General features: G+C 59.3%; 3 protein-coding genes across 4 annotated transcripts in view; all 3 read right to left on the bottom strand.

The window, feature by feature from the left end:
- The window catches only part of SLC38A10 (solute carrier family 38 member 10), a 23,850-nt gene extending 22,856 nt beyond the window's left edge, over window positions 1-994 (bottom strand). The window contains exon 1 of the mRNA XM_010721422.2: window positions 890-994. Coding sequence (XP_010719724.1) covers window positions 890-994 — 105 coding nt within the window. The remainder of the gene's footprint in view (window positions 1-889) is intronic.
- Window positions 398-4,591, bottom strand: LOC100550511 (alpha-N-acetylgalactosaminide alpha-2,6-sialyltransferase 2-like). 2 transcript variants are annotated; one of them, XM_010721303.3, is made up of 9 exons: window positions 4,182-4,591; window positions 3,682-3,817; window positions 3,406-3,571; window positions 3,110-3,275; window positions 2,898-3,036; window positions 2,707-2,810; window positions 2,543-2,626; window positions 2,363-2,462; window positions 398-2,166 (listed from the first exon to the last, which is right to left on the bottom strand). In XM_010721303.3, the coding sequence occupies exons 1-9, from the start codon at window positions 4,337-4,339 to the stop codon at window positions 1,987-1,989; spliced, it is 1,233 nt and encodes a 410-aa protein (XP_010719605.1). In that variant the 5' UTR covers window positions 4,340-4,591; the 3' UTR covers window positions 398-1,986. The 2 variants fall into 2 exon arrangements, with proteins under 2 accessions (XP_010719605.1, XP_003211552.2); XM_003211504.4 differs by having other exon boundaries at window positions 3,682-3,877.
- A 1,387-nt stretch (window positions 4,592-5,978) lies between these two features.
- Window positions 5,979-17,077, bottom strand: CEP131 (centrosomal protein 131). Its single transcript, XM_019621604.1, has 26 exons — window positions 17,050-17,077; window positions 16,840-16,945; window positions 16,110-16,224; window positions 15,641-15,759; window positions 15,101-15,214; window positions 14,849-14,998; window positions 14,414-14,531; window positions 13,722-13,835; window positions 12,606-12,774; window positions 12,376-12,476; window positions 12,065-12,247; window positions 11,566-11,757; window positions 11,312-11,449; window positions 10,709-10,834; window positions 10,496-10,612; window positions 9,617-9,646; window positions 9,125-9,227; window positions 8,777-8,978; window positions 8,448-8,555; window positions 8,246-8,363; window positions 7,962-8,036; window positions 7,737-7,879; window positions 7,425-7,602; window positions 7,148-7,344; window positions 6,297-6,357; window positions 5,979-6,223 (listed from the first exon to the last, which is right to left on the bottom strand). Exons 1-26 carry the CDS (start codon window positions 17,075-17,077, stop codon window positions 6,149-6,151), a joined length of 3,180 nt encoding a protein of 1,059 aa, XP_019477149.1. The 3' UTR covers window positions 5,979-6,148.
- Window positions 17,078-17,568: the final 491 nt, after the last annotated feature.

Consider the following 17,568-nt stretch of genomic DNA (forward strand, 5'->3'; position numbering starts at 1 on the left):
GATGGGATGGGATGGGATGGGATGGGGGGTGATGTGATAACGTGGGCCGGGACAGGGGACACTCTGCCCCTATATGCCCCATTCCACCTGTCCCATCATCACCACCAGGACCCGAGACCCCAACCCCTGGCAGGGGAGCAGCATCCCACGTATCCCACTCAGTGGGGGACCCTTCGGGCTGGGATTATAAGCACAGCACAGCTCAGCCTCGTGAGCTCAACGCCACAGCCCCCGCACGTGAGGCTGCACCCCCAAAACGTGGGTGCACCACACCATCCCTGCAGCCCTGCAGGGACACCCAGTCAGCAGCCCCCCAGGAGGCAGCTGGGTGCAGGGACCCACGACAGATCTCCCTTTGGGTCTGCACTCTTTGGGGAGCAGCACGCACAGCCATCAGTACAGGGTTCACTGACGGTTTTAAAATTTAAAGCCAAATTTTGCATACAACAATTAATTTTTTACAAGACTTCAAGCTTGCAAAGAACACCACGCTGCACATGTCACGTTGCCGCAAATAGATACAGGGCTGGAAAAACTGCAGACTTCACAGGGAATAAACATTCCTCCATCATCGGGAACCAGCTCGCTCCTTCACGCTACTGCTGCCCTCCACTACGAGCACACCCATGGCCCCCCCACCGCCCCCAACCATGTGCAGGCCATGTCCCAATGCTCTGGCTCAGCGCAGCCTGGGGACACCCACATGTCTCCTGTGCACCCTGCTGGGATGGAGCTTTGGGCTCCAGGGATGGGGGATGTTGTGGGGTGGGGAGGTGACAGAGGGCAGTGGGTGCCATGGGGAGGTGGTGGCCTTGTGGGGCTGTTCCCATGGCCCTACTCTGTGTGCTGCTGAGCTGGCACAGCTGAGTCACCGCAAGGCAGAACGTACCCATGGGTGGGCGGGCAGCTTGCAGCAGGCACCCACAGCCCATCCTGATGGAGTCTTCCCGCTGTGGGGTGGCTTTGGTGAGTGGATGGGGTTGAAATAACCCATGCGTCGTGTTGGGTGCCCGGCATGGGATGGGAACTGGGATTGTCCCCTCCAGCCACCCGGCCACTTTGTCTGGGGCCGCAGCTAATCCCTGCTGGGCAGACACCAGCTTGAGCTACAATCTCTGCACAGCGACTGCCAAAAGCACCCGGCCCTCCTGACCTCCTTCCCACCGAGCAGCTCGGCCCGCTCTCGGGCTCCACTGATCCTGGCTAATCCACGGCGGGAGGAAGGCTCCTTAATTGGGGAGCTTGGCACAGCCGGTGAGTGACTGCTGCGCTGCTCTGCTCCATCTGCCTGCAGGGATGGGGCAGGGTTGTGGCATGCAGGCAGGCAGTTGCCTTGGGCCTGGGGACCCTGGGTGCCGTGCAGCAGCAGGGCTCGGGCAGCCATCCAGCTTAAATCTGCAGCCCCAGTTATGCAACGCCGCTGGTTTATTCATGCCTGAACTGGGCACTGGCCTAGAAAAAGCTCTGTGATGCTGGGGAGAGACAGGGATGGGGGCAGAGCCCCCAGGAGGGCATCAGGAGTGGTGGGCATGAAGGGCACCGGAGGGGCCCTCCTAGCCACAGAATGGGGGACGTGGACAGGGGCTGCCACCGCAGGGCTATGGCAACAAACAGAAGATGCTACAAATGCCTCCCCAGGGTAGAGGTATTGCAGAGCCCCCCAGGTGGGCAGGAGGCAGCCCCAGCAGGAGATGCCACTATACATCCACATTAAGGACTCACCCATGAGCCCCTTGCACACACAGCAGCCCCCAATGGAGTCACAGCACTAGATTTTCCCTGGGTGCTTCACCACTCCCATTCCCCAGGCAGGGACAGGTTCAACTCCTATTTCTCCTACACTCAGTTTCACGTGATTCATTAATTTTACCCCACAGCAGAGCTGTGCAGGGCCTGGCAAAACTCATCACAAACTCTGCTCGAGTCCCAGCCCAGCTCCTCACTCACAGGTCCCAGCAGCACACCCAGCCCTGCACCCTGATGGCATCACGTCCCCTCCGAGCCGGTGTAGAGCCACAGGATCCTGCTGCGCTGCAGTCGCTGCCACAGCTGCATCTCCATCCTCAGGTCATGGTTGATGAAGAACTGCACCTCCTTGTGCCCACGGTCGAAGTAGTGGTCTGAGTACGCCCGGTAGCCCGGTGTCATGAACCCAAAGGCACTAACCTGCAAGACACAGGGCTGAGCTCAATGCCCTGGCACAGGGGATGGGGCAGTGCTATGGGAGCGGATCTACAAGCAGTTGCTGTGGCAGAGGGGGTGTGTGGATGCCAAGTGGAAGGCAGCAGCGCTGCTGGGCAGGGCGGAGGGCTGCAGGAGCTGTGCTGCACCCAGGGCAGAGCTGTGGACACGGGGTGCCCACCTGGTCACAAGTGTGGATGGCGGTCAGCAGCATCACAGCGCCGGTGGAGGGCCGGTACAGCTGCCAGTGTGGGGTGGCCAAGATGTGGGAACGGAGGAATCTGTGGGGAGCAAACAGGAGCCTGAGAGACCTCCAGCAGTAGGGTGGGAGAGGGAAACTCCCCACTTGGGGGCTTCTTACCGGTTCCTGAGGTAGCGGATGAAATCCGGGTGCAGCATCCTAAATTTCCCCACCTGCAGGTCCTCCCCGAAGAACTCCTGGGGGCTGTGGGAAGGTGTGGGCAGCTGCTGGGAGCTGTGGGGCACAGGGATGTGCTTGTGTCCCCCCCCTACATGACCACTTACTGGACCCCCTCATCCCGACCGCTGTCCACACGCTGCTGGCTCAGGGCCGCCCGCAGCAGCAGGTAGTCACGGTCATGGTCTGGGAGGAAGACGTAGCAAGTTTCCTGCAGCAGAGGACGCACCAATAATCAGGAGATGACAACGGTGCTGTGCCCACAGCTCCCCTGTCCCCGTGCCCCACTGTCCCCCACCGGTGTTTGGGGCGGATGCCGGAAGCCATCGGCAGCATAGCTGTGCAGTGCGTTCACCATGGTGTTGGTGGAGAAGACATAGAAGGACGTCCTGCTGCCAACATCGTGCTCAAAGCCCTCCGTGATGGCCCCATTCACCCTGCAAAGAGACACACGGGGAGGTGGTAGTGGTTCCCCCACAGCTGCACCCCGGCCGTGCCCTATGCCCTCACCTGAACACGTAGTCATGAGCATCAATGGTGGGGCCCATGCCGGAGCCGTGGAGGATGCCCCCATTGCCCACCACGGCACAGCGGATGCAACTTGCGGCCAGCGGGCGGATGTCAAAGAGCAGAGCGCTGCTCGAGGCGTTGAGGAGGGACAGAGATGACTTCAGCACTGCGGGTGGCACAAGGGGGGGGGGGTCTCCCATTCAGCACTCTCTCCTCCCGCTCCAAGAGACGGTGCTGTTTTCCACCATCCCCCCTCCCGGTGCACAGGGACCTGCCGTGCCCCCACCCACACGCACCATCCCAGCGGATGTCCTTCCAGCCGTGAGCCCCCCCGTATCGGTGCAGCCGCTGGTACTCATCTTCTTGTACGTGCCGTGCCCACTGCAGCACTGGGATGGTGGGCAAGAAAGTGGCCCCAAACTCGGTGGCCCCAATTCTCTTCCTGATGCTGTTGGGACAGCCCTGGAAGCACAGGGGACGAGTGACCGCGTGCCATGGCACCTTCGTGGTGTCCTGCACCGGGGGACACGATACCTCTGTGTCCCTGCCCCAGCCCCGTGGCACTGCTATACCGAGCTGCTGTAGGTCTCATCCTGCCCATACGTGTCCCCGAGGTCTGGTGACACGCTGGGGACAGGGGACGGCCGTGCTGCCTGTGTCGCCCACTGCGGGGCTGCTGTGGTTGTGGCTCTGTGGTGGACAGGAGTCCTGCGGGAGGAGAGAGGAGGCCAGGAGGGACGCAGGGGCGTCCTATCCTTATCCCCAGCTCTACGACAGAAGGTGCAGAGGAGGCTCAGGACAGGCGCAGGCGGTGCTGCTGTGGCTCTGCCCGCACCCATCTGGGCACTGCGGTGCCATCCCCACCCCACAAAACAGAAAGCAGGAGCTGGGCTCGGAGCCACCCCTTTGGGCCCCAGGCCAGGGCCAGGAGCTGCACCGAGCACAGAACCCGAAGAGAGGGCAGGCACAGGCGGGTTCAGGATTAATCATTCCCCAGTGCAAAATGGCTCTGGAGCAAAACAACACCACAGCCAGGGGGCCACACCGTTCCCACCCCACTGCCCCACCATACCTGGAGAGCTGGAGCTGCAGGCTGCGCTGTGCGGGCGGCAGCAGGAACAGCAGCAGCAGGGCGAGCAGGGTGAGGAGCAGCCCGGTGCTGCGGGCACAGCGTCCCGAGCACAGCGTCGGGGCTGGGGGCCAGCAGCGGCCTCCTGGGGGTCTTCTCATGGTGGATGCTCGCAGGGAGGGATGGGAGCCTCAGCCTTGGTGCGGGGCTCAAGGTGGGAAGCGCTCCTGTCCTCGCCTCTGCCTTCCTCCCGTCGGCCGTGGGACTCCGTGGCCGCTGTGCCCGTGTGACAAAGTTCAGCTGGAGAGGGGACAGCCAGCGTCCAGCCCCCGGCAGCGCAGTGCGGGTGGGACAGAGCACAGCTCAGGGTGCGGTGCAGATGCATGGCGGGCGGAAGCTGCACAAAAGGGGGGAAACGAGGAAATGGAACTCAGGAAGCGGTTGTTAGAAAAGCAAGAACGGTAAAAGCAGAGCTCACACCAAGTCGTTGCCCCAGGTGGGCGCGTGTTTTCTGGGGGGCTGCCACCCAGCACTGCAGGGATGGACACAGGGACCCTCAGGGCCGGGCTGCAGGGCTGTGCTTACAGCTACGCTATGGCCACGTGCAGAGCTTGGCGGTGCAGCTCACTGCTACCTGCACTTCTTACAGCGACACGGAATTGCCAGCTATTAGCACAGCTTAGTGACACAGAACTAACCATTGGCACAGCTTTAGAATCCCGTTACCTGGATCAGGCTGAACTCTGACTGTCAGCACACGGCACAGTAATTGCACATGCAATGCAGATTTCTGGTTCTGAATCACTCAGTCTTTGGGGGAAGCAGGCAACAGAGGCGTCCCTTGTCATCGCTGTGGGTTTTGCCATCCAGCAGCCATCGCAGTGCAGGTCCCACATGGGGTTTTCTGCTGGGCTGTATGGGCAGCATCACCCCACGCTCCACCATGGTATCACTGCACCACAGACTGGGGTAACACGGAAGGTGGATGTTCTTACCACAGTGCCAAAAAGGGGAGAGAGAGAGAAAGGGGGACAGGTGCACAATCAACTGCTTGTGTGGTAGGGCCCGTTTGCAACATGAAATGGAGTGTTTTATGGGAAACAACCGTCAGGGAGATGGCTTTTATGGGAGGTGACACAGAGGTGACCCAGAGAGAACACTGTGCACGCGGTGCCTGCTGTGCACTCTGTCCTGTGGGCTCCAGGTAGCACAGAGCCTGGCTGAAGGCATGTGTCAGCCCTGGGACTCCAATGAGAAAACATCTGCTGGCCCCGAGCAGCAGCCCTGGCCTTCTTGGAGAAAAAAACCTCCCAAGAGGGGTCACACAGTGCCTGTCGAGAGGAAATGGATGCCGTGAGCTCAGTGCAGGCGTTTCCCAATGTTGTTGGGAGGTGGTGAGGGATTTGCAGGGCTGTGAGATCGCATCCTGCCCCGGTCCAGCCTCCTCCCAGCAGCCTGGCTTCTCCCATTGCACTTCACAGCTATTTCATTTGAAAGGCAGAACGGGGCTGCAGAACAGACAGCAAGCTGCTGGGCCACGGCTCTCCTCTCCCCCCACCCCCCGAGGCTGCAGGGAACAGGCTGTGCTCAGCCCACTGCCAGCACATGGCACTGACCTCCCCTCTGCACAGAGCTCTCGGCCCCCCGCTGCCCACAGGGCTCAGCCCCCGGCTCCCAGCACAGCGCGCTCAGGGCCACGCAGGGAGGGATGCATGCATCAGCAAAGGAAAGAAACAAAAAAAGCCCTGGATGCCAACAGAACAGAGGCTCCCCTCTCCCCAAGGACATATAGATCAAAGCTGTAGAAACCAGAGCAGCTTTTATTGTTAAAACACAACCACCAGAAATCCAAACGCTGCCACGTGTCCCCAGTGGGACCCCCGCCCGAGGCACCAGTTAAAAAGAAGGGGAGGGAAGAAGGAAGCCACCCCCGGCCCCACGGTAGGGGCCCAGGCACCAGGTGCCACAGGCTATTCGGCGGCCAGCAGCTGCCGGCGCTGCTGCTCCAGGAGGGCTTCCAGGTGGTCGGCTCTCTGCACTGCAGCCTGTGAGACAGCGAGCCAGGGTGAGCTGCGCCCAGGCAGTGCCGCAGGAAGAGCAGGGGCAGCAGCTGCTCACCTCGTACTGCTTCCGAAGGCTGCTCACATTCTCCTCCTTCCTCGCCACGGCCGTCTTCACCCTGAGCAGGCAGATGGGGAGAGGCTGAGCCCAGCGCCCAGCTCTCATCACTCCCGGATCTGGGCACAGCAAAAAGCTGCCCCTCTCCTCCACACCCCAAGCAAGCTGCAGCACCACAGAGCAGCTGCTCTGGGCCTGGGGTGCCCTTGCATGCTAGGAGCACTGTTATTCACTTTGGTAGCACTACGCATTTGAATCAAGTCATCTGCAGGAAGAATGGGACGTGAGTTTCACACGACTTCATTAACTAAAGAAATTTCTTCCCGGCAAACCCACACTTGCTCATGGCTTAGCGTGCATGGAGGTGATGGGTTGGCCCACGCTCAGGGCATGACCCTGCCTCTCCAAGTAAAGCACTGGGCTGGTTCTGGGAAAGCCTCTGAGCTCCGCCTGCTCGCTGCAGCTAGTGGTGAACAGCCCTGCAAAGGTACAGGAGGGATCAGCCTGTACCACAGACAGCAGCCAGCACAGCCCCTGCTCCACACTGACAATGCTCCTGCAGAAGACCATGTGTTTTCCCGTCAGATTCCTGTTCTGCTTGCAGAATCCCTCCCCCGCAGGCAGGAAAAGCAAAGGGACCAGCTGCTTGACGCCCATCCAGCACCAGCAGTGCCAGAACCCATGCTCTCTACAGCCCTGAAGCACTCCTGGAGCTATGGCAACTACTTCCCACCTCCATGTCCATGCAGGAGCTCAATGTAGACCCGCAGCAGGCTGCAGAACACATGCTGAACCAGCAGGAACCCCCCAGGCCAGCCGTGTGCCTGCAAGCCCGGCACAAAGCCCCTCACCTCCTGTGGACCTCCTCCAGCTCTCGGTCCTTCTCCTGTACCACCCTGTCCAGCTCCAGGCGCTGCCGGGCACGCAGCTCCGCCATCTCTGCCTTCAGCCTCCTGTTCTCCTCCTCTGTGCCCACCAGCCTGTCTGCAAACTCCTGCCGGATCACTTCTGCCAGGCTGCTGCGCTCCTGTGACAGCTGGTCCCGTACCTGCAGGTGACACCAATGTGACCCTGTGCTGTGATGCAGCGAGCTGGAGCCAGACCCCCAACCCTGCTCTCTCTGCTCACCTTCCGGATCTCCTCCACCTCCTGCTCCTTGTGCTTCAGCAGACCCTGCAGACGGATGCTCTCCCCTTCCAGTTCCACCAGCCGCCCCTTCAACTCGTTGCAGCGCTCCTGCAGCTTCCGCTCAGACCGCTCCAGTTCCTGCAGCTCCACCTCGTACTTGTCCCGGATCCTCTTGATCCTAAAGGAGAAGAGGACAGAGCCCAGTGCTGCAGCCACACAGGAGATCCCCAGCGCATGTCCAGAGCTCCCTGCACAGGCACAAGGCTTAGAAGACAGGGAAGGGAATTGGGAGCACCCCCTCTCCCTCCCCACCTGTTCTCAGCCGCCCGCTCGCACTCCTCCTTGGCGGAGGACATGTCGGCCTCCAGGCGCTGGATGACCAACTCAATCTCTTTGTCCCTCTCCTTCCTCACCTCCTCCCTCAGCTCTCGCTCCCGGGAGAGCAGCCAGGCTTCCTGGAAACAGCAACAGAGGGGGCAAACATCAGCTCCGAGCCTGAGGACAGCGCCTCCCAAGCAGGGCAGCCCCAGCCATTACCTCCTTCTTCACATAGCTGGCCTCCCAGGCCTGTTTCTCGAGCTCCAGTCGGTCCTTCAGCACCTTCACTTCTGTCTACAGATGGAAGAGAACCGCTCAGCTCCTGTGGGTACAGCTGGGCAAGGCCCTCCCTCATCCCACGTGTGCATGCTGCCCATAGGGTGCCAGTACACAGCTCCACGCACGCGGCTCCTGGTTGTGTCAGGACACAGGGAACGGACTGTCTGCACCCAGAACAGCCCTGCTCATGCTGCTAGGCCCCAAGGGACAGAGGAGCAACACACCTGATGCCGCCTCTCCTGCTCCTCCTTCTCTCTGGCATACTCCTCCTTCAGCGCAGCGGTGACAGCCGAGCTGCTCACCTCCAGCTGCCGCCTCAGCTCCTCCACCTCCGCTCTCTGCCTGCCCACACACAGCCCACAGCTCACAGCGTGCCAGGGGGACACGGCACACGGCACAGAGCTGCCCCCCAGCTCCAGCCCTCACCTGGCTGCCTGCTGGCTGAGCCGCTCCTTCTCCTCGGCCACCTCTGCATAGAGCCGGCGCCGCTGCTGCTGCAGTGCTTGTTCCTCCTGCTCCAGCTGCTTCTCACACCTGGGGGCAGAGCGGTCTCAGCAAGGCGCCAGGCTCAGGGCACTTGGGCCCCCAGCACAGAGCTGCAGGGCTTTCCCTCCACCCTGCCCTGTAAGCCACCCAACACAGCTCTGGAGGATGCCCCGATATCACCTCCTGGGGCTGCCCCATGTGGATGCCAACTGCTAACAGCACCAGGAACCCACTGTGGGTGAGTGCTGGGTGCCACGAGCCCCACATACCGCTGCCGGGCCAGCTCCCTCTCCCGCTGGCTCTGCTCCTCCTTCTGCTGCTCCAGCAGTCCCCGCAGCTCCTCCGCCTGCCTGCAGTACCGCTGTGCTGCCCGCTCGTCTGACTGCAGCAGCTCGGCCTCATGCAGCATCTTCAGCTTCTGGATGTCCTGACGGTGCTTGGTGATCAGCTTCTGGATCTCTGGCTCCAGCCCTGGGGCAGAAGGGAGGATGCTCAGCACATCCCAGAGCTCTGTGGGTGCCTCAACCCTGGCCACAATGGCACGGATGGGTTGGGAAGGGGTGAGCAGAACATGCACGGGTTTTCTTGCGTTCCAACTCTATCCAATGGGTCCGTACCTTTCACAGTGATCTCTTTGATCTTTTTGGTTTTCTCATCAATCCACTTTTCCCTCCTGATCTTCTCCGTTGCACTCATCAGTTCCTTGAGCTTCTTGATCTCCTGTTTGGAAGCCAATAGGAAAACTTCAGAGAGAAACTAGGGAAGAAAATCCTTATTAGTTCAGCTGTAGAAAAGGGCATTGCAGGCAGGAGCCGACGTCCTCAGCTGCGTGCAGCCCACACACTTGCTGGCCATGGCTGGGAGCACCTATCAGAGAGGAGAGGGGAACCTGAGGCTGGGCAATGGCTGCAGATCAGGGTGTGTGTGTCCTTTCTCCTCCAGCCTCCCCTTCCCTGGGGACATGGGGCTGAGGCTCTGCTGCATGGGAGTCTCCCATCCCACAGCTGTGGGGAAGGGGTGTCCACACACCCAGCCCTGCTGCAGGGCGGATGGGTTGGTGCATGCAGGCAGAAGGACAAAGACACAAGAAGAGTGAAGGATGCATTTACCTCACAAAAGGGGCCCAAAGCACGCCAGACCTGGGGAGAAAGAAAGGAGGAGAGGGAGAGAGAAAGGGAATCACAGAATGACGGGGGGAGAGGAGAAAGCAGGGAAGAAGTAAAACCAAATGGTCACAAGCATGGGAGAGCAGGGACAACCATCAGGGACTCAGGGGAAGAAGAGAAGCTCCTGGGCTGTTCCTGCTGGGAGCAGGGAAAGGGAACTGAGGCACTGCAGCAGCAAATCCAGGCACAGCAATACCATGCTGGCTTCGTCCTCAAAGCACAGCAGCATGGCAACATGAGCCCAGCAAGTATTTGCTGTTTTTGCGTGAGGGCTGAACAGACCTGTGTGAACACTGCAGGAGTTCTGGACGAGGATGAGAGGGAGCAGGTCAGCAGGATGAGGCCCACAGTGGGGCCACAAAGCAGCAGAGACAAGGCAAGCTGTCCCCATCTGCGGGGCAAGAGGGCAAGGACCAGCAGTAGCATTGCAGCAGGACCACACAGCCCCACATCCAGGGACAGGTGGCAGAAGGAGCATCGTGACACCCACAGAACTCTGCTGTGTGACCCAAACGCCCCACGCTGCTCTATCATCTTCTCCTCACTTAGTTCTGAGGGCACCCCTGCTCCTGCAAAGGGGGTTGGATGTAACCCAGCACAGGAGACAGCCACAGGCACACATTCCTCTGTGGCGCTGGGTTTGTGCCACCACTCAGCCAGTCCCATGCACCCAGCTTCAGGCAGCACAGCCTCTTAGGTAGCCAGGGCAAAGCCCTGTGCCTCACTACCTACAGCCAGCAACTGGGCTTCCCTGAGGTGCAAAACTACACTGCTCGGAGCCTCATCCCCTCTCCCTGCAGCCCACCTGCCCTCTCCCCTCACCAGCTCATGCTGCTCCTGCATCTCGGTGAGCTTCTTGCTGTACTTCTGGTCCACTTGTTTCAGCTCAGCCACCACAGTCTCACACTTCTCGCTCAGCACCTTCTTGTCATCAATGAGCTGAGAAGGGTGAAAAAAGAATCAGGCAACCAGGCAGGGCACAGCCAGCCCCACATCTGGCTGCAGAAACAGCAGGCTGAGGTGGGATGGTATTACCTGGTCGATGAAAGCCAGATGTCTCTGGATAGCTGCCTCGTACTGTTCCCTCTGCAGCTGGAGCTGGTGGCCAAGCTCCTTCTCGGTCTGCTTGACGTGCCGGACAGTAAGCTCCCTCTGCTGAGCCTTTTATGTAGGGAAGAAAGAACCACAAGACATGAGAAGGAATAGCTGCAACAGCACATGCACAGGAGATAACTATTAAACCTGGAGGGCACTCTGGGCCAGAACCACCAGGAGCAGCTACTGGGATGCACAAGCCACCTGCCCTGCTCAGCAAGGCAGCCCAAAGCACCGATGACAAAGGGAAGGAGTCCAGCCCAGGACTGAGGGCTTCTGGTCTGGCCAAGACAAACTTCGAACAGCAGGCAGCCAAGAGAAGCCCACAGCAGACCAGGAAAGATCTTGCAGATCTTTTCCCATGTTAACAAGGACCAAGATCGCTGCATGTCTGGCTGCCCACGAGCTCTCTGCAGCGCTATGCTCTGCTGGGCACAGGCAGGAAAGCTGTAATCTTGTGCTTCAAAGCCACTGCTCCAAAGAACATCTGCTGAGGGCTCTTTGTCCTCCTTCCCAGCAAGCAAGAGCATCTGGCTCACACACCAAGGCTGTCTGCAGCAGGCTGATGGCTCGCTTCTTCTCCTCCACTTCCAGTTTCAGCCTCATGATGGAGCTCGTGACTTCTGTGGCAACAGCTGACGCCTGCTCCAAGTGCGCCAGCTCCTCTTCAGACAGGAGCCCCTGGGATAGGGTAAAAAAAGAATAAGGGAAGGTAGAGACCACGTGGAACCTTGGCAAGGGCAGAGGTCCATCCCAGCGGGGTCCACCCCCCCAGCACAACCCACCCTCCCGCTCACCTCCCGCTGTGTGGCCGAGGTGGCAGATCTGGGCCTCTCCTGCTCAGACTTCTCCATCTCATCCAAGAAACTGATGATACTTTGGAGTTTGGCCTCCGAGAGCAGGGCCCCATCCTCAGGGACACCAGGGGAGTGGTTCAGCTTCCCAAATTTCTCCAAGTTGTCAGCAGTCAGGGAGTTGGAGCCGGGCTCCTGCAGGGTGGATGCAGCTGTTGCATGGGACACTGCAGCTCCAGCAGCGTGGGAGGCTTGGAGGGGCTGCAACTGCAACTCAGCCCTCCATCTGCTCCAGGGAGCAGCCCCATTCTTTGTGCTCAGCCCTCACAGGTTTTCCTTCTCCCTGGGGACACCCCAGCTGCTCCAAACTCCTCCACTACCTTCTCCAGCACACCCAGTGGCAGGGAACCAGCCACATTTCCCAGCCTTCCTGCTCTCCATAACCCACAAGTGAGGAAGCTCTTCCTGGGACCAATGCATCTCTCCCCAGCCCTCTCCTTACCCCATCTACCCAGGTGTATTTGTCTTTCTTGAATTGCTTTGGAGGAGGCAGCAGCTCTGGTTCTTCCTCCAGCAGCCTGAGTGTGTCCAGCAGCTCACTGAGCGTCACCTTGGATGGAGCCCTGCTGACAGCAGTCACCACCGTCTCCAGATCCTCGCCTCCTGTCTCTCTGGAGCTCACATCCTGAACGAGATGATAACGTAGCTTAGAGTCAAAGTTTGCTGGATCTCCACGGAAGCAAACCCAAGCTCCAAAGCCACCCCAGCAGAACAGTTTGTGCCAGGAGCACCTCAAGGCGAAGCCAGACCCACCTGCAGCTTGTCCTCCACATCATGATCCTGTGAAGGCGCGGAGCTGAGCTCTGCGAGGCCGCTTGATTCTGGCTCTGCAGCTACAGAATGGAAATTGGCATCTGCAGGAAGCAGACTATTCTCATGTGCTTGCAACAAACAGCTCCCCAGAGCGAGAACCGCCCCTCCAACACCCTCCTTCCCCTGCCACACACTGCTCCAAAGCATGGAGACCTGCAGCAGGGACTCACTGGCGTTGTTGGCTTTGATGCTGCTGCTGGCTGGACTGCCGTTCCGTGCAGAAGCAGGCTTGGCAGGCTTTTTCTTTGCTATCCTTCTGCTCTCCTTCACCTGAGCCAGCTCTTCTTCTGCCAAGCGCTTCGTGTCGGAAGCCTTTTGGGCCCTTTTCTGGTGCAGCTCCTGTAGGGACAGAGAATTCATCAGTTCTTGCCCAGCACAGGGTGGTGCTGACACAGCAGAACAAGGGCTAAGAGACAGCACCGCACAGCACAGCCAGCTCTGCATGGTTAACAAGGCCAACTCTGCTCAGACAAAGTGCAAGCACAGGAAGAGCAGCTCTGCTCCTTGCTACTGGGAGCAGAGGGGTGGTGGCGGACGAGGTCCTGCATGCCTTTGTGCAGCGTGCTTTGCTGCTCTGCGAAGGACCTCCGAATGGACCACATTGCATCAGCAGCTCAAGGGCCAAGCAAAGCAGTGCCTGGGGGCTGCTTTAGCTGTGTTCTGGGAAATCACCGAAGGCACGAGCACGTGTTTGCAAGGCTGCTGCAGCATTTCACAGCTGCTCACTGCTGTGCCTCCCGCAGCACTCCCCTGAAACGTGACTCCATATAGGCCAAAGAGAAACTGGGGCTTTTAAAACTCTTCCCAGCTCTACTGCAATCCAAATGAGCAATTCCCTGAGGTCTGTAACAGGCCCCAGCCCCTCATCTGTGCTCCAGGAGCACCCGTCCCCTCCTGCCATCAAGGGCTGCCAAGAACACGGCAAGGACAGCGAGGTGCTTCCTGCATCAGTGCCAGGAGCACAGAGCAGAGCTCAGCACAACACAGAGCGACCCGAGCCCAAGGACAGACCCCCAGGGGACCTCTCTCGTCCTTGGCCGCCCCGAGGAGCTGCGGTTATTGCCTTCAGTTTGAGCGCAGTCTCCTTTTCCCTGAGATCTTAATGGAAACCAGCACTGGGTGAGCTGCCAAGCTTGGCGGGAGCGCAAAGGAAACTGCTCTGTGGCACCTCAGCCTCCACAGGGAGCGCTCACTAGAATTCAGCTTCGTGGAAAGCCCCTAGAGATGCAGAGGAGAGGCTGAGGTACAGCTGCAGCGCAGGGCACGGCGCAGGGCCTCGTCCCTACCTGGATGGCAGCACGCCGTGCCAGCCGTGCCTTCTCCTCCCGGATCTTCCGGCGTTCCTCATCCTTCCTGTCACGCAAATCCAGGACGTTTCTCTCCTCCTGCTGCTGCCTTTCCTTCCAGAGAGAAAGGTCAGTGCTGTGACCGGGAGCTCGTCCACATCCAAAGCAGTGGGGAGGGATGCGCCCCTCAAAGTCACCCCATCCCACAGCCCACCCTCCTCGCAGGGAAAGACCCCTCCAAAAAGCTCCACTTCGCAGCAACTTCTTTTCTCTAGATACCAAATGTAATTATTAGTCATCCGAGGCTGAAACCACCAAGGAGACAAGGTTTAAAAATAGCATCTCACAAACAAGAGCTACAGTGCTCTTTGTTATTTGGATAAATTATTAAACACAACGAAACACAAATAGCTGCGGATGACACGTCACTCCCTAACGAGCCAATTGTCACTGGTTCACTGCAGCGAGCTGCAAGAGGGCTTCCCTCCTCCGACCATGAGAGCACCCAAGACAGCAACAGCACAGACTCTGCCCCATTCTCCCTGCCTGCTGCTGCAGAGGCTCCCGGCTGCATCCCACGGCACCCTGACAGGGACAGGAGCCGCTGCAATGCGAGAGCAAAGCCCCCCCGTGCCCCGCAGCTCAGCTTTGGGCTGGTAGATGCGATGGTAAGGGAAAGTCAGGGGACAGACCTCCCTCTTGGCAGCCAGCAAGCGCCCCAGAGCCGCCGCTCCCGCCCTGCGCCGCTGCGAGTGCCGTCGGTACCAGCGCTGGATGGTCACGGCAGCAAGGTTCACCTGCTGGATGAACCTGCAAGGGAAGTAGCATCAGCCCCACGGCCCCCCACCATCACCTCCTGCCACAGCAAAGCAGGGACTGCTCAGCCCAGCCCTGCGCCCCAGCCCAGCGAGGTAGGACAAATTGGTTCAGCTCAAGAGCGCAGAGGAACACGTTCTTTTGATTGGGATAACGCAAAGAGCACTGAGCTCTTTGGCTCAATGGCAGGCAGGGAGAAGCCGCTCAACCCTGTATGCCAAGAGAAGCAGTTCCCAGGCCCAGAGTCCCACAAGACAACAACAAACCCGGTCCCATGCCATCCTGCTGCCTCTCCCACCCACCCAGCTCACCTCTCTGCCTCCTCTTCCGTCACCTCCTTCCTCCGGGGCAGGCTGCTGTTGTTGTTGCGGGTCATGATATTGTTGCTGGAGAAATTCTTCTGAGACTTCATGAAGCTGCTGCTCTCGCTGTCCTCGTTCGCAGTCGCTTTGATGACGTTGCTAAGGCAGAAGATAAAGCCACTGGAACCACCCCAGCCGGCTCTGCCTGACACAAACATGGGGTCATTGCAGCCCCCAGACCAGCAGCTGGCCCACACTTACTTGAGGGAGCTTGGAGCCTGGTTGGAGCTTTTGGGTGCAGGGCCCTTGTCAGTGGTGGAATAGTTATTGTGCACCATGGTGGTGACACAGTTCCCCATCGCGCCCTTGTTGCTCCTTGCATATATGGAAAAGAACACATGATGATTGGATCTGAAGGGGACAGCACGTACTGCACAGTGACCTTCACCACTGCCTCCAGCATTCCTTGCAGCAACAGGGGAGGATGCAGGAGCTGTTACCCCTCAGACAATGCACACAGCCCAACAGACACAACAGCCTGCTGCTCACACTGTGTTGAACATTCACACTTAAAACTTGCCCAGCTCCAAGGGTTTCACATCTTACTCATTCCCCTTCCCAGAACTCGAGTGGCCTCAACCCAAATGAACCACGCTCCTTCGTAGCTCCCAAGCACGTTCCCACCAGGGCCCAGCACAGCACAAGCACAGCACAGGCACCGCCTCCTCTGCCCAAGCATTTTCTGTTTGGTTCCTTCAGCACCAGGCCTGCAGGTTGCTGGCTCAGGGCCACCCCTCCTACCTATTGTTGGCTGTGAAATTGGCTGCTAGGAGCACGGTGGCTTCCTTTTTCCTCATGCCTGCTGGAGGCTCGGCGGGGCGGGAGCCAGAGGGACCGGGGAAGATTCGTGGCTGATCGTCCTGCCATGGGGGGAACACGAATAAGAGTGAGCAAGCACCAAACCAGCCCCTTGTTCTTCCTCCAGAAACCAACTTCCCCCTCATGCAAGGGAATATCTCAGCTCTGCAGCACTGCAGTCCTCCTGCACTGCCACCTGCTTCCCTCAGAGCCAGGTGCATGGGGCTGCAGCCACAACCCTGGACTTAAGATACTGTGCCAACTGTAGCTGTAGGTGGAGCAGGGATCAGCCCAGCTGCCACGGACACCCCGTATTCCCACTGCGCTCAGACCTTGGGGAATCCCTCCCACCAGACCCCCACCCCACGCTCTGCTCCTAGTGCCAGCAGCCAGCTCAGCCTACAACCCTCACCAGGATGTTCCACGTGGTTTTCTTTTCCAGAGGGGTTTTGCTCACACTCGCCACCTTCTTTCTTCCACCAGAACTGCTCTCAAAGAAGGTCAGGAAGTCTCCTGTCTGCTCTGGGCTTCAGCCCGAAGGCAAAGAGAAGGAAAGGATACGTGTCCTGGGGTTAACATTGAATGCATGACAACGAGACAGTCACAGCGGGATTCCCATCACTCAGGCTGCTCCAGCAAGAAGCCTGCTCTGATCTGGGCTCAGCAGCGTGGCTGCAGCACAGCAGTGGCTGACAAAGGCACAGCACGCCGAGGCATGGGGAAAAACGGACAGAGAATCATCACACAGCCACAAATCTATGAATGATACCTTTTTACACAGTTATGCTTCTGCAGGGTGTGTAGAGAGAAAATATATTGAAGGGCAAAAGAACTGAAAATTTCTATTCAAAGACAGGCTCTGGGAGGTCAGTGGAGTCAAAAGAACTGCCCTCTTCTATCTCAGCCCAACTACACTCAGGTAAGTCCAGAAGGAGTTGCTGCAAGCGAGAAGCTCCATCCTTATTTCCCCAGTCCCCAGTCACGTGCCCTTCCCTGAATACAGGGGACCTCAGTTTTGCAAAACCAGGTTAGAACCTGCAGTGTGTGTGACAGAACATCTCAGTGCCTGGCTGTTCACGGCTTTGGTTTCCTGGTGGGACAGGAGAGCAGGCAGAGCAGTGCTTCACACACCGCAGCCGTACCTGTGCGTGCTGTTTGCCCGCTGGTTGACCTGGGTGGTGCTGTTGGACCTCCGGAGGTTGTTGATGGCCCGGGATCCTGCATCCTCCTGGGGAGGAGAAAGCAAAACTCAGTGGGGATCGCCAATAAGAGCTCGGGTGGGTGCTGCCCTGCCAGCCCTGCCATGGTGCTCAGACACCCCACTAACAACGTGGGTACCCCCAGCACCCTGCCAGGCTCCCGCTGAGCAGGTGGGGCCATGCTTGTTTGCTGAGCTCCCCAGCACACAGCAAGGCTGTGCCCGTTACCTGCCCGGCAAACAAACACCGAGGCAGAACGCCAAGGCAGCAGCAACCACTCAGCCACTGAGGTTCTCAGCCGGCAGAGAAGCCCTCCTCCAGCAGGATCCTCAGAGCAGCAGAGCATGCAGGTGAGTCTGGGTATCTCCTAGCGCTCCAGATGTGCCCTCCCCGGGGCAGAGCAGAGGGGAGCACCTCCGTGCAATGCACCCCAGGGAACCAACGGCCTTCTTGGCCACAGGGCAGGCTGCTGGCACACGGTCAGTCAATGACAACTCAACCAGCGGCCTCCAGGACCCGCAGGTCCTTCCCAGCAGCTCAGCCCCGTACCCACACCGATGCGCTCAGTTATTCCTCCCCAACCAAAGCACTCCGCCCCTGTCCTCGTACAACGGCACCGTGCTCCTCCCTGCCCAGCCCCATCTCCCACCCCCCTGGCCGCTCTGACGCAGC

The sequence above is a fragment of the Meleagris gallopavo genome, chromosome 20 (assembly GCF_000146605.3).
Source record: "Meleagris gallopavo isolate NT-WF06-2002-E0010 breed Aviagen turkey brand Nicholas breeding stock chromosome 20, Turkey_5.1, whole genome shotgun sequence".
NCBI classification, from domain to species: Eukaryota; Metazoa; Chordata; class Aves; order Galliformes; family Phasianidae; genus Meleagris; species Meleagris gallopavo.

Coding starts and splice junctions, on each gene's coding strand:
- LOC100550511 (XM_003211504.4), bottom strand. CDS start 4,339: ATGAGAAGACCCCCAGGAGGCCGCTGCTGGCCCCCAGCCCCGACGCTG. Junction 3,276..3,405: donor GAAGGACATCCGCTGGGATG/GTGCGTGTGGGT, acceptor TGCCACCCGCAG/TGCTGAAGTCATCTCTGTCC. Junction 2,627..2,706: donor GGTCGGGATGAGGGGGTCCA/GTAAGTGGTCAT, acceptor ACCTTCCCACAG/CCCCCAGGAGTTCTTCGGGG.
- CEP131 (XM_019621604.1), bottom strand. CDS start 17,077: ATGGCCCCACCTGCTCAGCGGGAGCCTG. Junction 11,450..11,565: donor CCTCGGCCACACAGCGGGAG/GTGAGCGGGAGG, acceptor ACCCTATCCCAG/GGGCTCCTGTCTGAAGAGGA. Junction 9,647..10,495: donor TGCAGGAGCAGCATGAGCTG/GTGAGGGGAGAG, acceptor CTTTCTCCCCAG/GTCTGGCGTGCTTTGGGCCC.